Source organism: Oryx dammah, unplaced genomic scaffold (assembly GCF_014754425.2).
Source record: "Oryx dammah isolate SB20612 unplaced genomic scaffold, SCBI_Odam_1.1 HiC_scaffold_29, whole genome shotgun sequence".
Taxonomy (NCBI): domain Eukaryota; kingdom Metazoa; phylum Chordata; class Mammalia; order Artiodactyla; family Bovidae; genus Oryx; species Oryx dammah.
This window is the reverse complement of record NW_024070213.1, coordinates 85,739,375-85,758,246: the sequence shown is the minus strand read 5'-3', so window position 1 is coordinate 85,758,246 and position 18,872 is coordinate 85,739,375. Positions and strand designations below refer to the sequence as shown.

General features: G+C 39.2%; 1 protein-coding gene across 1 annotated transcript in view; it reads right to left on the bottom strand.

Annotated features, from left to right (window-relative positions):
• Window positions 1-3,312: 3,312 nt before the first annotated feature.
• Window positions 3,313-18,872, bottom strand: part of LOC120858150 (uncharacterized protein C12orf54 homolog) — a 37,789-nt gene continuing 22,229 nt past the window's right edge. Inside the window, exons 4-7 of the mRNA XM_040234014.1 lie at window positions 11,242-11,274; window positions 7,026-7,050; window positions 4,819-4,861; window positions 3,313-3,466 (exon numbers count right to left, since the gene is read on the bottom strand). Of these exons, the coding sequence (XP_040089948.1) occupies window positions 3,313-3,466; window positions 4,819-4,861; window positions 7,026-7,050; window positions 11,242-11,274 (255 nt within the window). The remainder of the gene's footprint in view (window positions 3,467-4,818; window positions 4,862-7,025; window positions 7,051-11,241; window positions 11,275-18,872) is intronic.

Genomic DNA, 18,872 nt, shown 5'->3' with positions numbered 1-18,872 from the left:
GCCACATGACAATGTGGTCCACTATACTTTTAAAAATATTCTTAAGACAAGTTTTAGATACAAAGCAAAATTGAGCACAAAGTACAGGCCTTATACTGCTTCCCTGACCCATGCACAACTTCCTCTCCTATCAACATTCCCCACCAAATTTATCTTTCTACCATCCCTGTAGTTTTGTCTTTTCCAGAATGTCATATTCTTGGAATCATACAGTATGCTGCCTTTTCAGACTGGCTTCTTGCACTTAGTAATATGCGTTTCCTTCATGTCTTTCCATGAGTTGATCGCTCATTGCTTTTCAGAGCTGAATAATGTTCCGTTGTCTGAATGTAGCAGTTAATTTTTCCATTAACCTGTTGAAGGAAATCTTGTTTGCGTCCAAGTTTGGGGAATTATGAATAAAGCTGCTGTGAACATCTATGTGTACATTTTTGTGTGGATATAACTTTTCAACTCATTTGGGGATACAAAGGAACACGATTGCTGAATTATATGGTAAAAGTAAGTTTAATTTTCTAAGAAACTGCCAAATTGTCTTTCAAAGTGGCCTTACCATTTTGCTTTCCCCCTACCAGTGAATGAGAGCTCTTGTTGTTCTACATTCTCACCATTTATTTATTGTCAGTTTTTAGATTTAGGCCATTGTAATAGGTGTCTCGTGGTATCTAATTGTTATTTTTAAGTTCCCTAATGACATTGATGTGGAGTGTCTTTTTATATGCTTGTTTTCTATCTGTATATCTTCTTTAGTGAGCAGTCTGTTCTCAATTTTTAAACTGAGTTGTTCATTTTCTTATTGTTGAGTTTAAATATTTTTTGGTATATTTTTGTTTATCTGATGTGTCTTTTGCAAATATTTTCTGCCAATCTGTGACTTGTCTTCTCATTCTCTTGACTTTCAGAAATAAAATTTTGAAGGTAACTTCATCAATACTCCTTTTTTAAAAGTATGGCAAAACCAATACAATATTGTAAAGTAATTAACCTCCAATTAAAATAAATAAATTTATATTAAAAATTTGCCTATTTTTCTTGATGAATTTTGCTGTCTATCAACTTCTATAAAATATCTTACAGGGATTTATATTTATCTGCTCTGGGAACTGGGAAGACCACTGAAAGCATTTTAAATACTTCTTCGTATGGCAAAACCAATACAGTATTGTAAAGTAAAATAAAGTAAAATAAAAAAAAAGTTCTGAATTAGCATGAAAATATAACGGATCCTTGTGTAGTTTCTGTTTTCAATACAACCCTGAAATTATGGGGTTTCTCTATCATGTGAAAAAATTTCCATTACTTTTGTAGTCTCAATTTAAAAACAACATTTGTCTCTCAACAAATGCCAAGTCAGTATCTAATGAGGTGATGCTTTTTAAAACTTATTTTATTGTTATAATGGATTTTTATTTATTATTTCACTGGTATTGTGACAAATTCTCACCACTGGTTTTAAATTCTATGTTGTATCATTTTTAATATGTTATTTTCTTTTTGTATAAATTTTACTGGGAAATGAACAAGTAAGAATTAAAAACTCTACCTTTTATGTCATGATACATGCTTTATATATGTTTGCAACATCTTTGATAAATATTCTAAGTAGTTTTTTTCTTGCAGGAAGTATTTTTGGACTAGGTGGCTTTTTCTGTAGTTTCAGGGGATAGCCATGTTGGAGTCATAGACTGTGAGGCTAGTCAGATCACAAGATATTAGAAATGAAAGGAGCCTCCAGCATTTTCTAGTTATGTTTCCTTATTTATAGGGGAGGAAACTGAGACCTATGAGTCCATTAGTTGGTTAAAATTAAAATGGGTTTGTGACTTTCTAATCCAGATCTTCTCCTAACCTATGCTGTTGTTCTCTGAACCAAATGCAAGACCATACTTGGACATTCAAGCACTACATTCCACTACCCAGTAAGAGCCAATAGGATAGACGTCTTTTACACTACATTTATTTTTATCAGTTGTTGTTTGCTGGTTTCTTTGCTTGGCAGTTGTGATGTGTGTGGGTCTTACTTGATTTCCAGGTTCCTGGTTGTAGCCATAGACCTTGGCATCTCTGCCCATGAGTATCATTCCTTCTTCCAGATCAGTGGTGATGCCTGCTGAATAACTTTGTTTTTCAGGCAACCAAAGCTGTGCCCTAGATTTCACAGTCATATGGATGAGAATAAAAGAAATTTAGTTTACCAGGAAGATGGCACTGAAACTAAAATCAGTCCTACAGATGACCCTTCTGCCCTCATGACTGTTTCCCAGAATACCACACACACAGTAAGGGAGGAGACCCACTGGTTGTACACCATTTTCTTTCTGTGTAGGTGCCCATGCTTTGCTGTCCTACTCTTGCTGCCTATGCTGTACTGAGGAGAAAGGACATTTTCTGCCTTAATTTATGAGTCAAAAGTGAGTTTTAAATGATGACAGAGGTTTTGTGAGTGTATGTATTCTGGCAGAAAGCTTGATCTTGTTGCCAAAATATTGGGACATTTTGTATTTTGATGCTATATGGGGAAAACGAGATAAAATATTTGAAACGGGACTATTCAGGAAAATGCACAGAGTCACTGTACTTAGACACTGAGTGTACACTAAGTACACTGATTTTCTCCATCATTCGTCACTCAGGTTCTGTTTTCAGGAGTTCCCAGTAAGCTTTATATAGGGCCATAGAGAGGGTATCACTAGCTTAGTCTGTGACACAGATAAATATCTGAGAATGGTCTTTTTCTCTATATGAGATTAGGTATCAGATGAAACTAGAGAGTCAAGGAGTTTGAAAGGCTGAGGAAATGGGCTATCACTTAAGCAGTTCCTTTGAGGGCAGTTTACTTAACTGCTTTATTAATGAAAATCCTGACAATGGAGTCTATTGTGGACCTACAGTGTTTGACTCTTGATTCTGAATTAAGCCCTCAAAATAACGTAGGTTTCCAGAGCACTTTCCCGAAGGGGATAATGGACCTCATGCTTCTTAGTGTGTTTTTCAACTTTCTATCTTTCCATTTCTCTATCCCATAATTGTCTCTCTCAATTTCTGAACACTCCTCCCTATACAGATCTGTACCTGACTCACTCTGTCTGGCTCTTCCTCAATCAAGAAACTGAAAGATTCCAACTTGGCCCTGCCCTCCGGCTTCTACCTTCTCAACTGATTTTTCCTCAGGTAACCCCAGGTTTGAAGAGGGGATGGAGTTTGCTACTCTGCCATATTGGAGTGAGGACTTGATGAGGCCTGGGTTCCTGAGGATATGAAGGGTGGCGTTCAGGGGAAAGACCTCGGTGAAATACCTGAAGGTGGTCTTCTTCATTGATTGTTGTATTGGGGTCTAGGGTCGCGAGCTGACTGATCAGAGGACTGTCCTTTCAGGTCTGGGGCCTGGATCCCTGCTGGCTGCTCTCCAGTGCCTGGCAGCAGTCTTCCCAACTTTGGGGTCATTGCAGCATCTGAAGTCTTGGTGCTTCTGTACCAAATAAGAGGAGGCTGTGACTGTATGAGGGAGAGAGATCCCATCCCCGGGGGCCCCTCCCTGGCCTCCACTGTCCTCAAGGATTTATTTTGTTGTCAGACTTCACCAGGAATGGGCATCACTAACTCTGGGAGTTGCAATTCCCTGATGATCTTATGTCCTATAAGAGAGTACCCTTAATGGTATTAGGAGATGTGTCTTATCAGAGCCTATGTTTTCATCAGGAAATTCAGGTAAATTCCTCATGGTTGCCTCAGAAAGGAGTACTGAAATAAAGTAAAATCATTGATCCAATAAGGTTTTGACCAATCAGAAGTGCCCCTCATATGTAAAGGTTTATAATAATTACATTTAAGATTTATGTAAATATGAGATCTCCAGTCCATTATTCCTTTCATGGTTTCAGCAATGATCAATTTACACTATAGTGATATATCTTTTTAAGAGGAATGCTTTTTTACTTCACTAGGGTCAGCTCTCTAGAATAGGGCCAAATTGGGTTGAAACAGGGATCTAGGAAGTTCACCTTATCCATTTCCTGGTTCAGGTGGAACCGTATCTGAAACAGGTCAAAGTGATTTTTAAAAGTATTTCTGAAGTCCTCTGCAGAATATGCTGCTGCTCTCTCACCACCCAGTACTGTTTTTCAGTTTTCACTCTCATAAAGTGTTTCCTAGTGTCTAAATTCATTGGAGAAGGAAATGGCAACCCACTCCAGTGTTCTTGCCTGGAGAATCCCAGGGACGGGGGAGCCTGGTGGGCTGCCGTCTCTGGGGTTGCACAGAGTCGGACACGACTGAAGCTACTTAGCAGCAGTGTCTAAATTAAATCTCTGGTGGTATAGCCTGATCTTTTTTCTCCTAGTCTTTTTTTTTTTTTTTGGATGGAAAATAAATGGACATCTCCCAATGTTGAGGCATTGGACTTTCAAGTTTTTAAAACTTTCTTTTTCTAAGTCCTTCTCTTTCTAAGTTCCTCATTTTACTCTCTCTCTCTCTCTGTGTGTGTGTGTGTGTGTGTCTTTTCTTTCTTATCTGTCATTCTTTCTGTGTCTCCTTTTTTCCCTTAAGTGAGTGAATAGAATCTCCCAAAATGTGTATGGTGAGGTGCAGACTGATCCTGAAATTCCAGAGATTTCTGGTGGGGCTGAGGATGAAGGAGGAAGCTCCGGCTCTGTAGTTCACCATTAATTGAGAGTGGTAGGGGACCATCTCCTGAGAGATACGTTGGAAGTACAGTGTTCTGAAGACTCAAGGCTCAGAGATGGCAGTATTCCTAGTCACCACACCCATATCCAGGTGGATTCTATCTCCCTTAGGGACTCTCAAAAGACAGTCACTTACCCAGTCTTGGATGCAGATGATGTGGGTGTCACGGAGCTCATCCCTGAGTGGGACACAGGAAGGAGTCATTCCATTGCAGGGGTCTGAAAGTATCTCCTTAGGACCCTTGAGCCCTGCTCACATCCTTAGTTTGGAGTATGGCCAGTCAAAGTGGGAGAGACCAGAACTTGTGGAGAAGCTAAAGAACTACAGGCCTGTCAGAGGCAGCTGCAGAACGAGACACTGGACATCTGATCACTTACAAAGTATATATCGAATCATGGCCACCAGATCCCTGCTTAACCAGCTCTGGGCATTTGGAGTTAGTCAAATTCCTCAGTCCCAGGGCCTTGACACTAGATTAGGTCCTTGTCTCCTTTTCTAGTATGGAAAATACAATGCGGTGAGTTCTTCTCATCTTATTCTGAATTCCCCCACCCACCCACCTTTTAGGAAGCAGAAAACAACAACAACAACAATCAAGATCCTAAATCCATGTTTTTTACATTGGGTCATCAAGCAGGTATTCCAGGGCCTGTAGTGACCTATTTGGAAAACAGCCTTCCTTGAATAAAGAACATCTTTCAGGCATAGATAAACTTAACCCTTTTGACCTGTTAAGAGAAGCCAAGAGAAGTTTTCCCTGTACCTCAAGATGGATTCTGTTTGGCCATATTTCCATATTTTTGGTCCTGTCTGCTGCCCTGCATGGGCCCGAGGAATGGAAACTAATATTCAGAATTCAGCAGAGATTCCTGGGTGGTAACTTATGGATACTTTCAGTACACCACTCACTGAATGCTATTAATCTTATGTGCACCTCCAAAGCTAAGATCACCTCCAAACCATACAGAGACAGCATATGCTACATAATGATAACAAAATAGCTTACATCACTGAGCAAGTCCTGTTTGGAGAACACTTCAAAAGACAAAACTGAGTAGTGATACTTTGGGGCTTCCCAGGTGTCACTAGTGGTAAAGAATCCACCAGCCAGTGCAGGAGAAATAAGAGACATGGGTTTGATCCCTGGACCAGGAAGATTTCTTGGAGTAGGCAGTGGCACCCCACTCAAGTATTCTTGCCTAGAGAATGCCATGAGCAGAGGAGCCTGGTGGGCTATAGTCCATGGGATCACGAAGAGTCAGACACGACTAACCAACTAAGCACAGCAATACATTTAACCCAAATTAGATGATCAGTTATAAATGTTCTTATGGACAAATAATAAAATAATATACATTGAATTAAAAATGAAAAAAGTAGCTGATTTCCAATGTTGTGTCAGTTTCAGATGTACAGCAAAGTGATTCAGTTATACATATACATATATTCATTATTTTTCAGATTCTTTCCCCATATGGGTTATTATAGAATGTTGAGTGGAGTTCCCTGGGCTATACAGTAAGTTCTTGTTGGTTATCTGTTTTATATATAGTAGTGTGTGTTTGTGACATGAGAGGATGTTTCAGTGAACTCATTTATATCCTTGGTATTCAAAATCTGATTCATGAACCACAGGTCCCAGCATCATATGACAGCTTCTTAGAAACAAAGAAACTGAGTCTCAGGCCTACTGAATTAAGTACCAAGGTAATTTGTATACATTCAAATGTTTGAAAAGCCCTGATTTATAAGTTCCTTTTTGGAAAGGAAGGAACTCCAACTATGCCTAAATTTATGCTATAATTCTAGGCCCCTGGAGGAGGGCATGGCAACCCCCTCCAGTATTCTTGCCTGGAAAATCCCCATGGGTAGAGGAGCCTCGTGCGCTGCAGTTCATGGGGTTGCAAAGTGTTGGACATGACTGAGCAACTAAGCACAGCTACTGCGTGTTTTAATTTGAAACTTAAAATCTGCATATGATCATTTGAGTACTATAATTTGACCACCCTAAATAATCATTCCATTTTGGCTTCCCCACTCTTCAGTGCCTCCTAAACCCTAAACACAGAGCTGGGAAGCTTCCCTCTGATTGTTGTCTCTCCTCTCCTGACAAGTGCCATGTCTGACCGGGCTGAGAGTGTCCTCTGGCTCTCAACAGCCATTCCAAGGGAGAAAGTTAACTGGATAGAAAGATAACTGGACCAGAACAAGGAGAGACTAGCGGGGCCCAGAGTCCAGCTTTCAGCCAAATAGAAGCTCCCGCATTGAGACTTTGATATGAACTCATTCTTATTCCCTCCCCTCACCTTTGGTTTACCCAAACCTTGAAATATTACTTTTACCTCGAGTCCGAGCATCTTCTTGCAGCTGAAAAAAATTGAGAGAAATTCAGAGTCAGGGGCCACCCTCCTCTTCAGTGTACCAGCTAGACTTGGTAAGATTATAGGGATGTCTGTGTGAGACATGTGGGCTTCTTGGGAATGTAATGAAATTCCAAGTTTCCTGAGAGTGTGTGTTGTTTTTTTATGCCTCACATCAAACACAATGCACTGCATATAGTATATTCAATAAATATTTGCTGAATAATAAATAGGAGAAACTCTGGCCTTATTAGGGGTGGGAGATACACAGTTCATTACCTACAGTCATAATAATTCATGCAACGACCTCTCCTCTTTTATTCTTTCTGGCCTTTCTGTGCTGTTTTCTGGCCACTTTCTTTCTCTTCAGGCTTCCCTAGTGGCTCAGATGGTAAAGAACGCACCTGCAATGCAGGAGACCTAGGTTCGATCCCTAGGTTGGGATGATCCCCTGGGGAATAGAATGGCAACCCACTTCCATATTCTTGCCTGGAGAATCCCATGGACAGAGAAGCCTGGCAGGCTACAGTCCATGGGATCACAAAGAGTAGGGCATGACTGAGTGACATTCACTTTTCTTTTCATTTTCACTCTCCTCATTCAAGAAAAGACTCTATACCTGGACATCACCAGATGGTCAATAATGAACTCAGATTGATTATATTCTTTGCAGCTGAAGATGGAAAAGCTCTATACAGTCAGCAAACACAAGAACAGGAGCTGACTGTGGCTCAGATCATGAACTCCTTATTGCTAAATTCAGGCTTAAATTGAAGAAAGTAGGAAAACCACTAGACCATACAGGTGTGACCTGAATCAAATCCCTTACGATTATACAGTGGAAGTGACAAATAGATTCAAGGATTAGATCTGATAGACAGAGTGCCTGAAGAACTATGGATGGAGGTTCATGACACTGTACCAGAGGCAATGATCAAGACCACCCCCAAGAAAAAGAAATACAGAAAGGCAAAATGGTGGTCTGAGGAGGCCTTACAAATAGCTGAGAAAAGAAAAGAAGAAAAGCTAAAGGCAAAGGAGAAAAGGAAAGATATAACCATTTGATTGCAGAGTTCCAAAGAATAGCAAGGAGAGAGAGATAAGAAAGGCTTCCTTAGTGATCAATGCAAAGAAATAGAGGAAAACAATAGAATGAGAAAGACTATAGATCTCTTCAAGAAAATTAGAGATATCAAGGGAAAATTTCATGCAAAGATGGGCACAATAAAGAACAGAAATGGTATGGACCTAACAGAAGCAGAAGATATTAAGAAGAGGTGGCAAGAATACACAGAAGAATTGTACAAAAAAGATCTTCGTGACCCGGATAATCACGATGGTGTGATAACTCACCTAGAGCCAGACATCCTGGAATGTGAAGTCAAGTGGGCCTTAGGAGGCATCACTACGAACAAAGCTAGTGGAGGTGATGGAATTCCAGTTGAGCTATTTCAAATCCTAAAAGATGATGCTGTGAAAGTGCTGCACTCAATGTGCCAGCAAATTTGGAAAACTCAACAGTGGCCACAGGACTGGAAAAGGTCAGTTTTCATTCCAGTCCCAAAGAAAGGCAATGCTAAAGAATGTTCAAACTACCACACAATTGCACTCATCTCACACGCTAGCAAAATAATGCTCAAAATTCTCCAAGCCAGGCTTCAACAGTACGTGAACCATGAACTTCCAGATGTTCAAGTTGGATTTAGAAAAGGCAGAGGAACCAGAGATCAAATTGGCAACATCTGTTGGATCATGGAAAAAGCAAGAGAGTTCCAGAAAAACATCCATTTCTGCTTTATTGACTACACCAAAGCCTTTGACTGGGTGGATCACAACAAACTGTGGAAATTCTTTAAGAGATGGGAAAACCAGACCACCTGACCTGACTCCTGAGATATCTGTATGCAGGTCAGGAAGCAACAGTTAGAACTGGACATGGAACAATAGACGTTCCAAATCGGTAAAGGGTTACGTTAATGCTGTGTATTGTCACCCTGCTTATTTAACCTATATGCAGAGTATATCATGAGAAATGATAGGCTGGATGAAGCACAAGCTGGAATCAAGAGTACCAGGAAAAATACTAATAACCTCAGATACGCAGATGGTACCACCCTTATGGCAGAAATTGAAGAAGAACTAGAGCCTCTTGATGAAAGTGAAAGAGGAGAGTGAAAAAGTTGGCTTAAAACTCAACATTCAGAAAACGAAGATCATGGCATTCAGTCTCATCACTTCAAGCAAATATATGGGGAAACAATGGAAACAATGACAGACTTTATTTTTGGGGGCTCCAAATCACTGCAGATGGTGACTGCAGCCATGAAATTAAGAGACCCTTGCTCCTTGGAAGAAAAGCTATGATGAACCTAGACAGCATATTAAAAAGCAGAGACATTACTTTGCCAACAAAGGTCCATCTAGTCAAAGCTATGGTTTTTCCAGTAGTCATGTATGGATGTGAGAGTTGACTATGAAGAAAGCTGAGCATCAAAGAACTGATGCTTTTGAACTGTGGTATTGGAGAAGACTCTTGCAAGTCCCTTGGACAGCAAGAAGATCTAACCAGTCCATCCTAAAGGAAGTCAATCCTGAATATTCATTGGAAGGACCGATGCTAAAGCTGAAACTCTAATACTTTGGCCACCTGATGTGAAGAACTGACTCATTTGAAAAGACCCTGATGCTGGGAAAGATTGAAGGCGGGAGGAGAAGTCGACAACAGAGGATGAGATGGTTGGATGCCATCATCAACTCAATGGACATGAGTTTGAGCAAGCTCAGGGAGATGGTGATGGACAGGGAAGGCTGGAATGCTACAGTCTATGGGGTTGCAAAGAGTCGGACATGACTGAACCACTGAACTGAACTGACTCCTCACTGTGTGTGCGTTGGTTCTCTGAGATGAACCTTTAAGTATCTGTGTTTTTTTTTTTTTAATTCCATCTTACTCACCCCAGAGTAAATAGCGGCTGATGCTATGTACTTTGGGGCCCCTGAGCTCCTAGGAGCTGGCTAGATGGTGTTTCTATGTAACAGTGCTCTGGGGCAAGGAAGTGCTTTCTAGTTCTGTCTCTCCCGGATATATTTTGCTTGACTTTCTTCTCTCAGTGTGCCTATATGTTTGAAAGTGTTTGTCAGATTGACATAACAGTCTGCACCAGCCCAGGTGTTCCATCAGACTGTGTCTGATGAACCCCATGAAGAACCACTAGACCTAGAATAGAGCTTCAGCACAGAAGATGTCAGGTGGGGCATTTAACTTTGCTTATGGGCCTTGTGAAGACGAAATCAACACATGTGAGTCTCACTTATGGACAAACCTCCTCCTCTCACTAACTCAAGTCCTGCTTGGAGGACACTTAGGAAGGACTCAGGGGACTAAAATTCTGGGTAACGTGGAGGTGCCCTGAGACTGGGGAATGCTTTGTGAAAATACCAAGCTTTTGATCTCTTCTCCCTTTTACCTCCAGCCAGACGGAGGCAGAGGTTGCTGTAGTCTTTTCCTAGAGCAAGTTCCAGACACAGCAGCAAGATACAATGGCATGGCTTCTTGGACTATAGAAAAAGGCTTAGTTCAAAGGCTAAGAGTGATCCAGTTAGTGAAGTAGAGGAAATTTCTTTCAGGTCCTTTTGGTCCAACCTTGGTAGGACTGAGATATATCAACACCTGAGCAAGCAAATGTAGTAACTGAGTATCTGGGGTAAGCCAATAATATACTCCATTTTTTGACTATAGTTTTAGATATTTTATTAGTGTTTGTATAGAAAAAAATACTAGGACCTGCATGAAAGAGCAGAAGAGGAGGATTGTTGCAGAGCGAAGTTTAGCTCTGACTCTAATTTGAACTACCCTGTAATTAATAAACATACGATCCTAATAATTTACCATGTCATTTGGATCCTCCCAACTCAGTCACCTGTTTCACATAACTGCATAGTATTCTTGCTGAGAGTAGTTCTGATAGATAGGATTTTTCTCTGTATTATCATATTTTCATAAGGGAATTGTTAGGCATCTTCTGGTCTTACTTACTAGACTGACAAATAAGTGCTAGTCTTTTAAGGGAGAAATCCCTAGATAAAGAAATGAAATTAAAAGCTTGATCAAAGTCAACAGCACAGAAGAGTATAGGAAAACCAGAAGCAAGAGAAGTGATATGGTCAGGGAATTTAGAGAATAGAAATTTAATCTCACCTCCTTTTGTATATCCTTAAAAGCCATTAGCACCTGACAGAAGACAAAAAATTATGGAAAAATTAATGTTACAGACTTTATTACAAAGGGATTTTATATATAGACTCTCTCAGTCATTATTAGGCTATAGAGTATGAATGCCAACAGACTACGGCTTCCTAGCTCAAAGAAGTAAATCCCATTGAATTCCACTCTCATTCATATTTCTGGGCCACCATTTCTTCATATGGTAGGTGGGTAAAATACAGGAAGTTATTGAAAGAAGGCCAAGTTGTGAAAGGAATGTCAATGGAAGCCACTATTGTACTTCATTTCATTGGTGTTTGTTCTGAAGCTAAACATAGCTGTGGAAATCAACACATTTGCATTTAGGTTATAACACACCAGTCGACCAAAACCATGTGTTGGTGAGAACATAGAGAAGCTCAAACTCTTATATATTGTTGGAAGAAGTACAGAAGTATACGATTCCTGTGGGAAAAGCTCTGGCAGATTCTAAAACTAAACATGTACCTATATTCTTCATCCAGACATAGATGGATACAGTGACTATTGGTAGTCTGAGTTCTCATTGTGGGGAAAGGATGAGGACTTTAAGACAGATAGGTATATTTTATTCAGTTAAAATATAGAATTGTTTTTGTTGATATTCAGGAATTCTAACATGCTTTGTTGTTCATTCACTAAGTTATGTCTGACTCTTTGCAATTCCTTGGACTGCAGCACCCCAGGCTCCTCTGTCCTATGGAGTTTGCCCGGATTCATGTGCTTTAAGTCAATGATGCTATCTAACCATCTCATCCTCTACCATCCCCATATCCTTTTGTTGTCAATCTTTCCCAGCATCACAGGCTTTCAGGTGAGTCAGCTCTTCGTATCAGGTTGCCAAAGTATTAAAGCTTCAGCATCAGTCCTTCCAGTGAATATTCAGGGTTGATTTCCTTTAGGACTGACTAGTTTGATCTTGCAGTCCAGGGGACTCTCAGGAGTCTTCTCCAGCATCACAATTTGAAAGCATCAATTCTTTGGCGCTCAAGTTTTCTTTATGGTCCAACTCTCACACCTGTATATGACTACTGAAAAAACCATAGTTTTGACTCTATGGACTTTTGTTGGCAAAGTGATGTCTTTAGTTTTTAGTATGCTGTCTAGGTTTGTCATAGTTTTCCTTCCAAAGAGCAAGTGTCTTTTAGTTTCATGGCTTCAGTCACTGTCCACAGTGATTTTGGAGCCCAGGAAAATAAAATCTGTCACTGTTTCCACTTTTTCATCATCTATTTGCCATGAAGTGATGGGACCGGGTGCCATGATCTTACTAGTTTTTTGAATGTTGAGTTTTGAGTCGGCTTTTTCACTCTCCTCTTTTACCCTCTCATAAAGAGGCTCTTCACTTTCTGCTGTTAAAGTGATATATCATCTGCATATCTCAGGTTATTGATATTTCTCCTGGCAATCTTGATTCCAAGTTATGATTCACTCAGCCTGACATTTTGCATGATACACTCTGCATAGAAAATTAAATAAGCAGAGTGACAATATAGAGCCTTTCCCAGTTTTGAACCAGTCTGTTGTTCCATGTCTGGTTCTAACCATTGCTTCTTGACCTGCATACAGGTTTTTTAGGAGACAGGTGAGGTGGTCTGGTACTCCCATTTCTTTATCTGCATAGTTTGTTGCGATCCACACAGTCAAAGGCTTTAACATAGTCAATGAAGCAAATGTAGATGTTTTTCTGTAACTTGCTTGCTTTCTCTATGATCCAGCAAATGTTGGCAATTTGACCTCTGGTTCCTCTGCCTCTTCGAAATCCAGCTTGTACGTCTGGAAGTTCTCAGTTCATATACTGCTAAACCTAGCTTGAAGGCTGTTAGCATTACTTTGCTAACTTGTGAAGTGAGCGCAATTGTATGGTAGCTTGAACATTCTTTGGCATTGCCTTTCTTTGGGATTGGAATAAAAACTGATCTTTTCCAGTCTTGTGGCCAATGCTGAGTTTTCCAAATTTGCTGACATTTTGAGTGCAGCACTTTAAGAGCATCATCTTTTAGTATTTTAAATAGCTCAGCTGGTATTCAATCACCTCCACTAGCCTTGTTGGTAGTAATGCTTCCTAAGGCCCACTTGACTTCACATGCCAGGATGTCTGGCTCTAGGTGAGTGACCACACCATTATGGTTATCTGAGTCATTAAGACCTTTTTTGTGCAATTCTTCTGTGTATTCTTGCTACCTCTTCTAATCTTTACCTCTGTTAGGTCCTTTATCATGCCATCCTTGCTTGAAGTGTTCCCTTGATATCTCCAGTTTTCTTGAAGAGACCTCTAGTCATTTCCATTCTATTGTTTTCCTCTATTTCTTTGCATTGTTAGTTTAAGAAGGCTTTCTTATCTCTCCTTGCTTTTTTCTGGAACTCTGCATTCAGTTTGGTATATCTTTCCCTTTCTCCCCTGCTTTTTGCTTCTTTTCTTTCCTCAGATATTAGTAAAGCCTCCTTAAACAACCACTTTGGTAAAAAGGTGAAATTCATTGTTTTGGGGTGAAATGTCCTATAGATATCAATTAGGTCTTACTGGTCTATTGTATCATTTAAAGTTTGTGTTTCTTTGTTAATTTTCTGATTAGTCGATCTATCCATAGGTGTGAGTAGGGTATTAAAGTCTCCCACTATTATTTTGTTATTGTTAATTTCCCCTTTCATACTTGTTAGCATTTGTCATATATATGGAATTTAGAAAGATGGTAACGATAACCCTGTATGTGAGACAGCAAAAGAGACACAGATGTATAGAACAGTCTTTTGGACTCTGTGGGAGAGGGAGAGGGTGGGATGATTTGGGAGAATGGCATTGAAACATGTATAATATCATATAAGAAATGAATTGCCAGTCTAGGTACGATGCAGGATACAGGATTCTTGGGGCTGGTGCACTGGGATGACCCAGAGGGATGGTTACAGGGAGGGAGGTGGGAGGGAGGTTCAGGATTGGGAACATGTGTGCACCCATGGCAGATTCATGTTGATGTATGGCAAGATTAATATAATATTGTAAAGTAATTAGCCTCCAATTAAAATAAATAAATTTAAATTTAAAAAAAAACCACTTTGCTTTCTTGCATTTCTTTTTCTTTGAAATGGTTTTGGTCACTGTGTCCTATACAATGTTACAAACCTCTGTCCATAGTTCTTCTGGCACTCCATCTACCAGATCTAATCCCTTGAATCTATTTGTAATCTCCACTGTATAATCACAAGGAATTTGATATAGGTCATACCTGAATGGTCTAGTGGACTTTCCTACTTTCACATGCTTATAAGGGAGCATATAGAATCTGAATAGTCAGTGGGATGGGCTGTGCCAATTATCAGCTTATTGCTTCTCATCAACCCTATGTTCGTTCTTTGTTTTATCAGTTCAGTCGCTCAGTTGTCTCCGACTCTTTGCGACCCCATGGACTGCAGCATGCTAGGCTTCCCTGTCCATCACCAACTCCCAGAGTTTACTCAAACTCATGTCCATTGAGTTGGTGATGCCATCCAACCATATCATCTGTTGTCCCCTTCTCCTCTCGCCTTCAGTCTTTCCCAGCAGCAGGGTCTTTTCAAAAGAGTCAGTTCTTCACATCAGGTGGCCAAAATATTGGAGTTTCAGCTTTAGCATCAGTCCTTCCAATGAATATTCAGGACTGATTTCTTTTATTTTTATTTTTTTTTAAAATTTATTTATTTATTTATTTTTAATTTTTTACTTTACAATTCTGTATTGGTTTTGGCATAGATTTACATGAATCCACCACAGGTGTACATGCGTTCCCAAACATGAACCCCCCTCCCACCCCCCTCCCCACATCATCTCTCTGGGTCATCCCCGCACGTCAGCCCCAAGCGTGTCATATCCTGCATCAGACATAGACTGGCATTTCGATTCTTACATGATATTATACATGTTTCAATGCCATTCTCCCAAATCATCACACCCTCTCCCTCTCCCTCTGAGTCCAAAAGTCCGCTATACATATCTGTGTCTTTTTTGCTGTCCTGCATACAGGGTCATCATTGCCAACTTCCTAAATTCCATATATATGTGTTAGTATACTGTATTGGTGTTTTTCTTTCTGGCTCACTTCACTCTGTATAATCGGCTCCAGTTTCATCCATCTCATCAGAACTGATTCAAATGTATTCTTTTTAATGGCTGAGTAATACTCCATTGTGTATATGTACCACAGCTTTCTTATCCATTCATCTACTGATGGACATCTAGGTTGTTTCCATGTCCTGGCTATTATAAACAGTGCTGCAATGAACATTGGGGTACATGTGTCTCTTTCAATTCTGGTTTCCTCTTTGTGTATGCCCAACAGTGGGATTGCTGGGTCATAAGGCATTTCTATTTGCAATTTCTTAAGGAATCTCCACACTGTTCTCCATAGTGGCTGTACTAGTTTGCATTCCCACCAACAGTGTAGGAGGGTTCCCTTCTCTCCACACCCTCTCCAGCATTTATTGCTTGCAGATTTTTGGATCGCAGACATTCTGACTGGTGTGAAGTGGTACCTCATTGTGGTTTTGATTTGCATTTCTCTAATAATGAGTGATGTTGAGCATCTTTTCATGTGTTTGTTAGCCATCCGTATGTCTTCTTTGGAGAAATGTCTATTTAGTTCTTTGGCCCATTTTTTGATTGGGTCGTTTATTTTTCTGGAATTGAGCTGCAGGAGTTGCTTGTATATTTTTGAGATTAGTTGTTTGTCAGTTGCTTCATTTGCTATTATTTTCTCCCATTCGGAAGGCTGTCTTTTCACTTTGCTTATGTTTTCCTTTGTTGTGCAGAAGCTTTTAATTTTAATTAGATCCCATTTGTTTATTTTTGCTTTTATTTCCAGAATTCTGGGAGGTGGATCATAGAGGATCCTGCTGTGGTTTATGTCAGAGAGTGTTTTGCCTATGTTCTCCTCTAAGAGTTTTATAGTTTCTGGTCTTACATTTAGATCTTTAATCCATTTTGAATTTATCTTTGTGTGCGGTGTTAGAAAGTGATCTAGTTTCATTCTTTTACAAGTGGTTGACCAGTTTTCCCAGCACCACTTGTTAAAGAGATTGTCTTTACTCCATTGTATATTCTTGCCTCCTTTGTCAAAGATAAGGTGTCCATATGTATGTGGATTTATCTCTGGGCTTTCTATTTTGTTCCATTGATCTATATGTCTGTCTTTGTGCCAATACCATACTGTCTTGATGACTGTGGCTTTGTAGTAGAGCCTGAAGTCAGGCAAATTGATTCCTCCAGTTCCATTCTTCTTTCTCAAGATTGCTTTGGCTATTCGTGGTTTTTTGTATTTCCATACAAATCTTGAAATTATTTGTTCTAGTTCTGTGAAAAATATCGCCGGTATCTTGATAGGGATTGCATTGAATTTGTAAATTGCTTTGGGTAATATACTCATTTTCACTATATTGATTCTTCCGATCCATGAGCATGGTATATTTCTCCATCTATTAGTGTCCTCTTTGATTTCTTTCATCAGTGTTTTATAGTTTTCTGTATATAGGTCTTTAGTTTCTTTAGGTAGATATATTCCTAAGTATTTTATTCTTTTGGTTGCAATGGTGAATGGAATTGTTTCCTTAATTTCTTCTTCTACTTTCTCATTATTAGTGTATAGGAATGCAAGGGATTTCTGTGTGTTGATTTTATATCCTGCAACTTTACTAGATTCATTAATTAGCTCTAGTAATTTTCTGGTAGAGTCTTTAGTGTTTTCTATGTAGAGGATCATGTCATCTGCAAACAGTGAGAGTTTTACTTCTTCTTTTCCAATTTGGATTCCTTTTATTTCTTTTTCTGTTCTGATTGCTGTGGCTAAAACTTCCAGAACTATGTTGAATAGTAGTGGTGAAAGTGGGCACCCTTGTCTTGTTCCTGACTTAAGGGGAAATGCTTTCAATTTTTCACCATTGAGGAGAATGTTTGCTGTGGGTTTGTCATATATAGCTTTTATTATATTGAGGTATGTTCCTTCTATTCCTGCTTTCTGGAGAGTTTTTATCATAAATGGGTGTTGAATTTTGTCAAAGGCCTTCTCTGCATCTATTGAGATAATCATATGGTTTTTATTTTTCAATTTGTTAATGTGGTGAATTACACTGATTGATTTGCGGATGTTGAAGAATCCTTGCATCCCTGGGATAAAGCCCACTTGGTCATGATGTACGATCTTTTTAATGTGTTGTTGGATTCTGATTGCTAGAATTTTGTTGAGGATTTTTGCATCTATGTTCATCAGTGATATTGGCCTGTAGTTTTCCTTTTTTGTAGTATCTTTGTCAGGTTTTGGTATTAGGGTGATGGTGGCCTCATAGAATGAGTTTGGAAGTTTCCCTTCCTCTGCAATTTTCTGGAAGAGTTTGAGTAGGATAGGTGTTAACTCTTCTCGAAATTTTTGGTAGAATTCAGCTGTGAAGCCGTCTGGACCTGGGCTTTTGTTTGCTGGAAGATTTCTGATTACAGTTTCAATTTCCGTGCTTGTGATGGGTCTGTTAAGATTGTCTATTTCTTCCTGGTTTAGTTTTGGAAAATTGTATTTTTCTAAGAATTTGTCCATTTCTTCCAGGTTGTCCATTTTATTGGCATATAATTGCTGATAGTAGTCTCTTATGATCCTTTGTATTTCTGTGTTGTCTGTTGTGATCTCTCCATTTTCATTTCTAATTTTATTGATTTGATTTTTCTCTCTTTGCTTCTTGATGAGTCTGGCTAATGGTCTGTCAATTTTATTTATCCTTTCAAAGAACCAGCTTTTGGCTTTGTTGATTTTTGCTATGGTCTCTTTTGTTTCTTTTGCATTTATTTCTGCCCTAATTTTTAAGATTTCTTTCCTTCTGCTAACTCTGGGGTTCTCTAATTCTTCCTTTTCTAGTTGCTTTAGGTGTAGAGTTAGGTTATTTATTTGACTTTTTTCTTGTTTCTTGAGGTATGCCTGTATTGCTATGAACTTTCCTCTTAGCACTGCTTTTATAGTGTCCCACAGGTTTTGGGTTGTTGTGTTTTCATTTTCATTCGTTTCTATGCATATTTTGATTTCTTTTTTGATTTCTTCTGTGATTTGTTGGTTATTCAGAAGCGTGTTGTTCAGCCTCCATATGTTGGAATTTTTAATAGGTTTCCTCCTGTAATTGAGATCTAATCTTAGTGCATTATGGTCAGAAAAGATGCTTGGAATGATTTCGATTTTTTTGAATTTATCAAGGTTAGATTTGTGGCCCAGGATGTGATCTATCCTGGAGAAGGTTCCATGAGCACTTGAGAAAAAGGTGAAATTCATTGTTTTGGGGTGAAATGTCCTATAGATATCAATTAGGTCTAACTGGTCTAATGTATCATTTAAAGTTTGCGTTTCTTTGTTAATTTTCTGTTTAGTTGATCTGTCCATATGTGTGAGTGGGGTATTAAAGTCTCCCACTATTATTGTGTTGTTGTTAATTTCCTCTTTCATACTTGTTAGCATTTGTCCTACATATTGTGGTGCTCCTATATTGGGTGCATATATATTTATAATTGTTATATCTTCTTCTTGGATTGATCCTTTGATCATTATGTAGTGGCCTTCTTTGTCTCTTTTCACAGCCTTTGT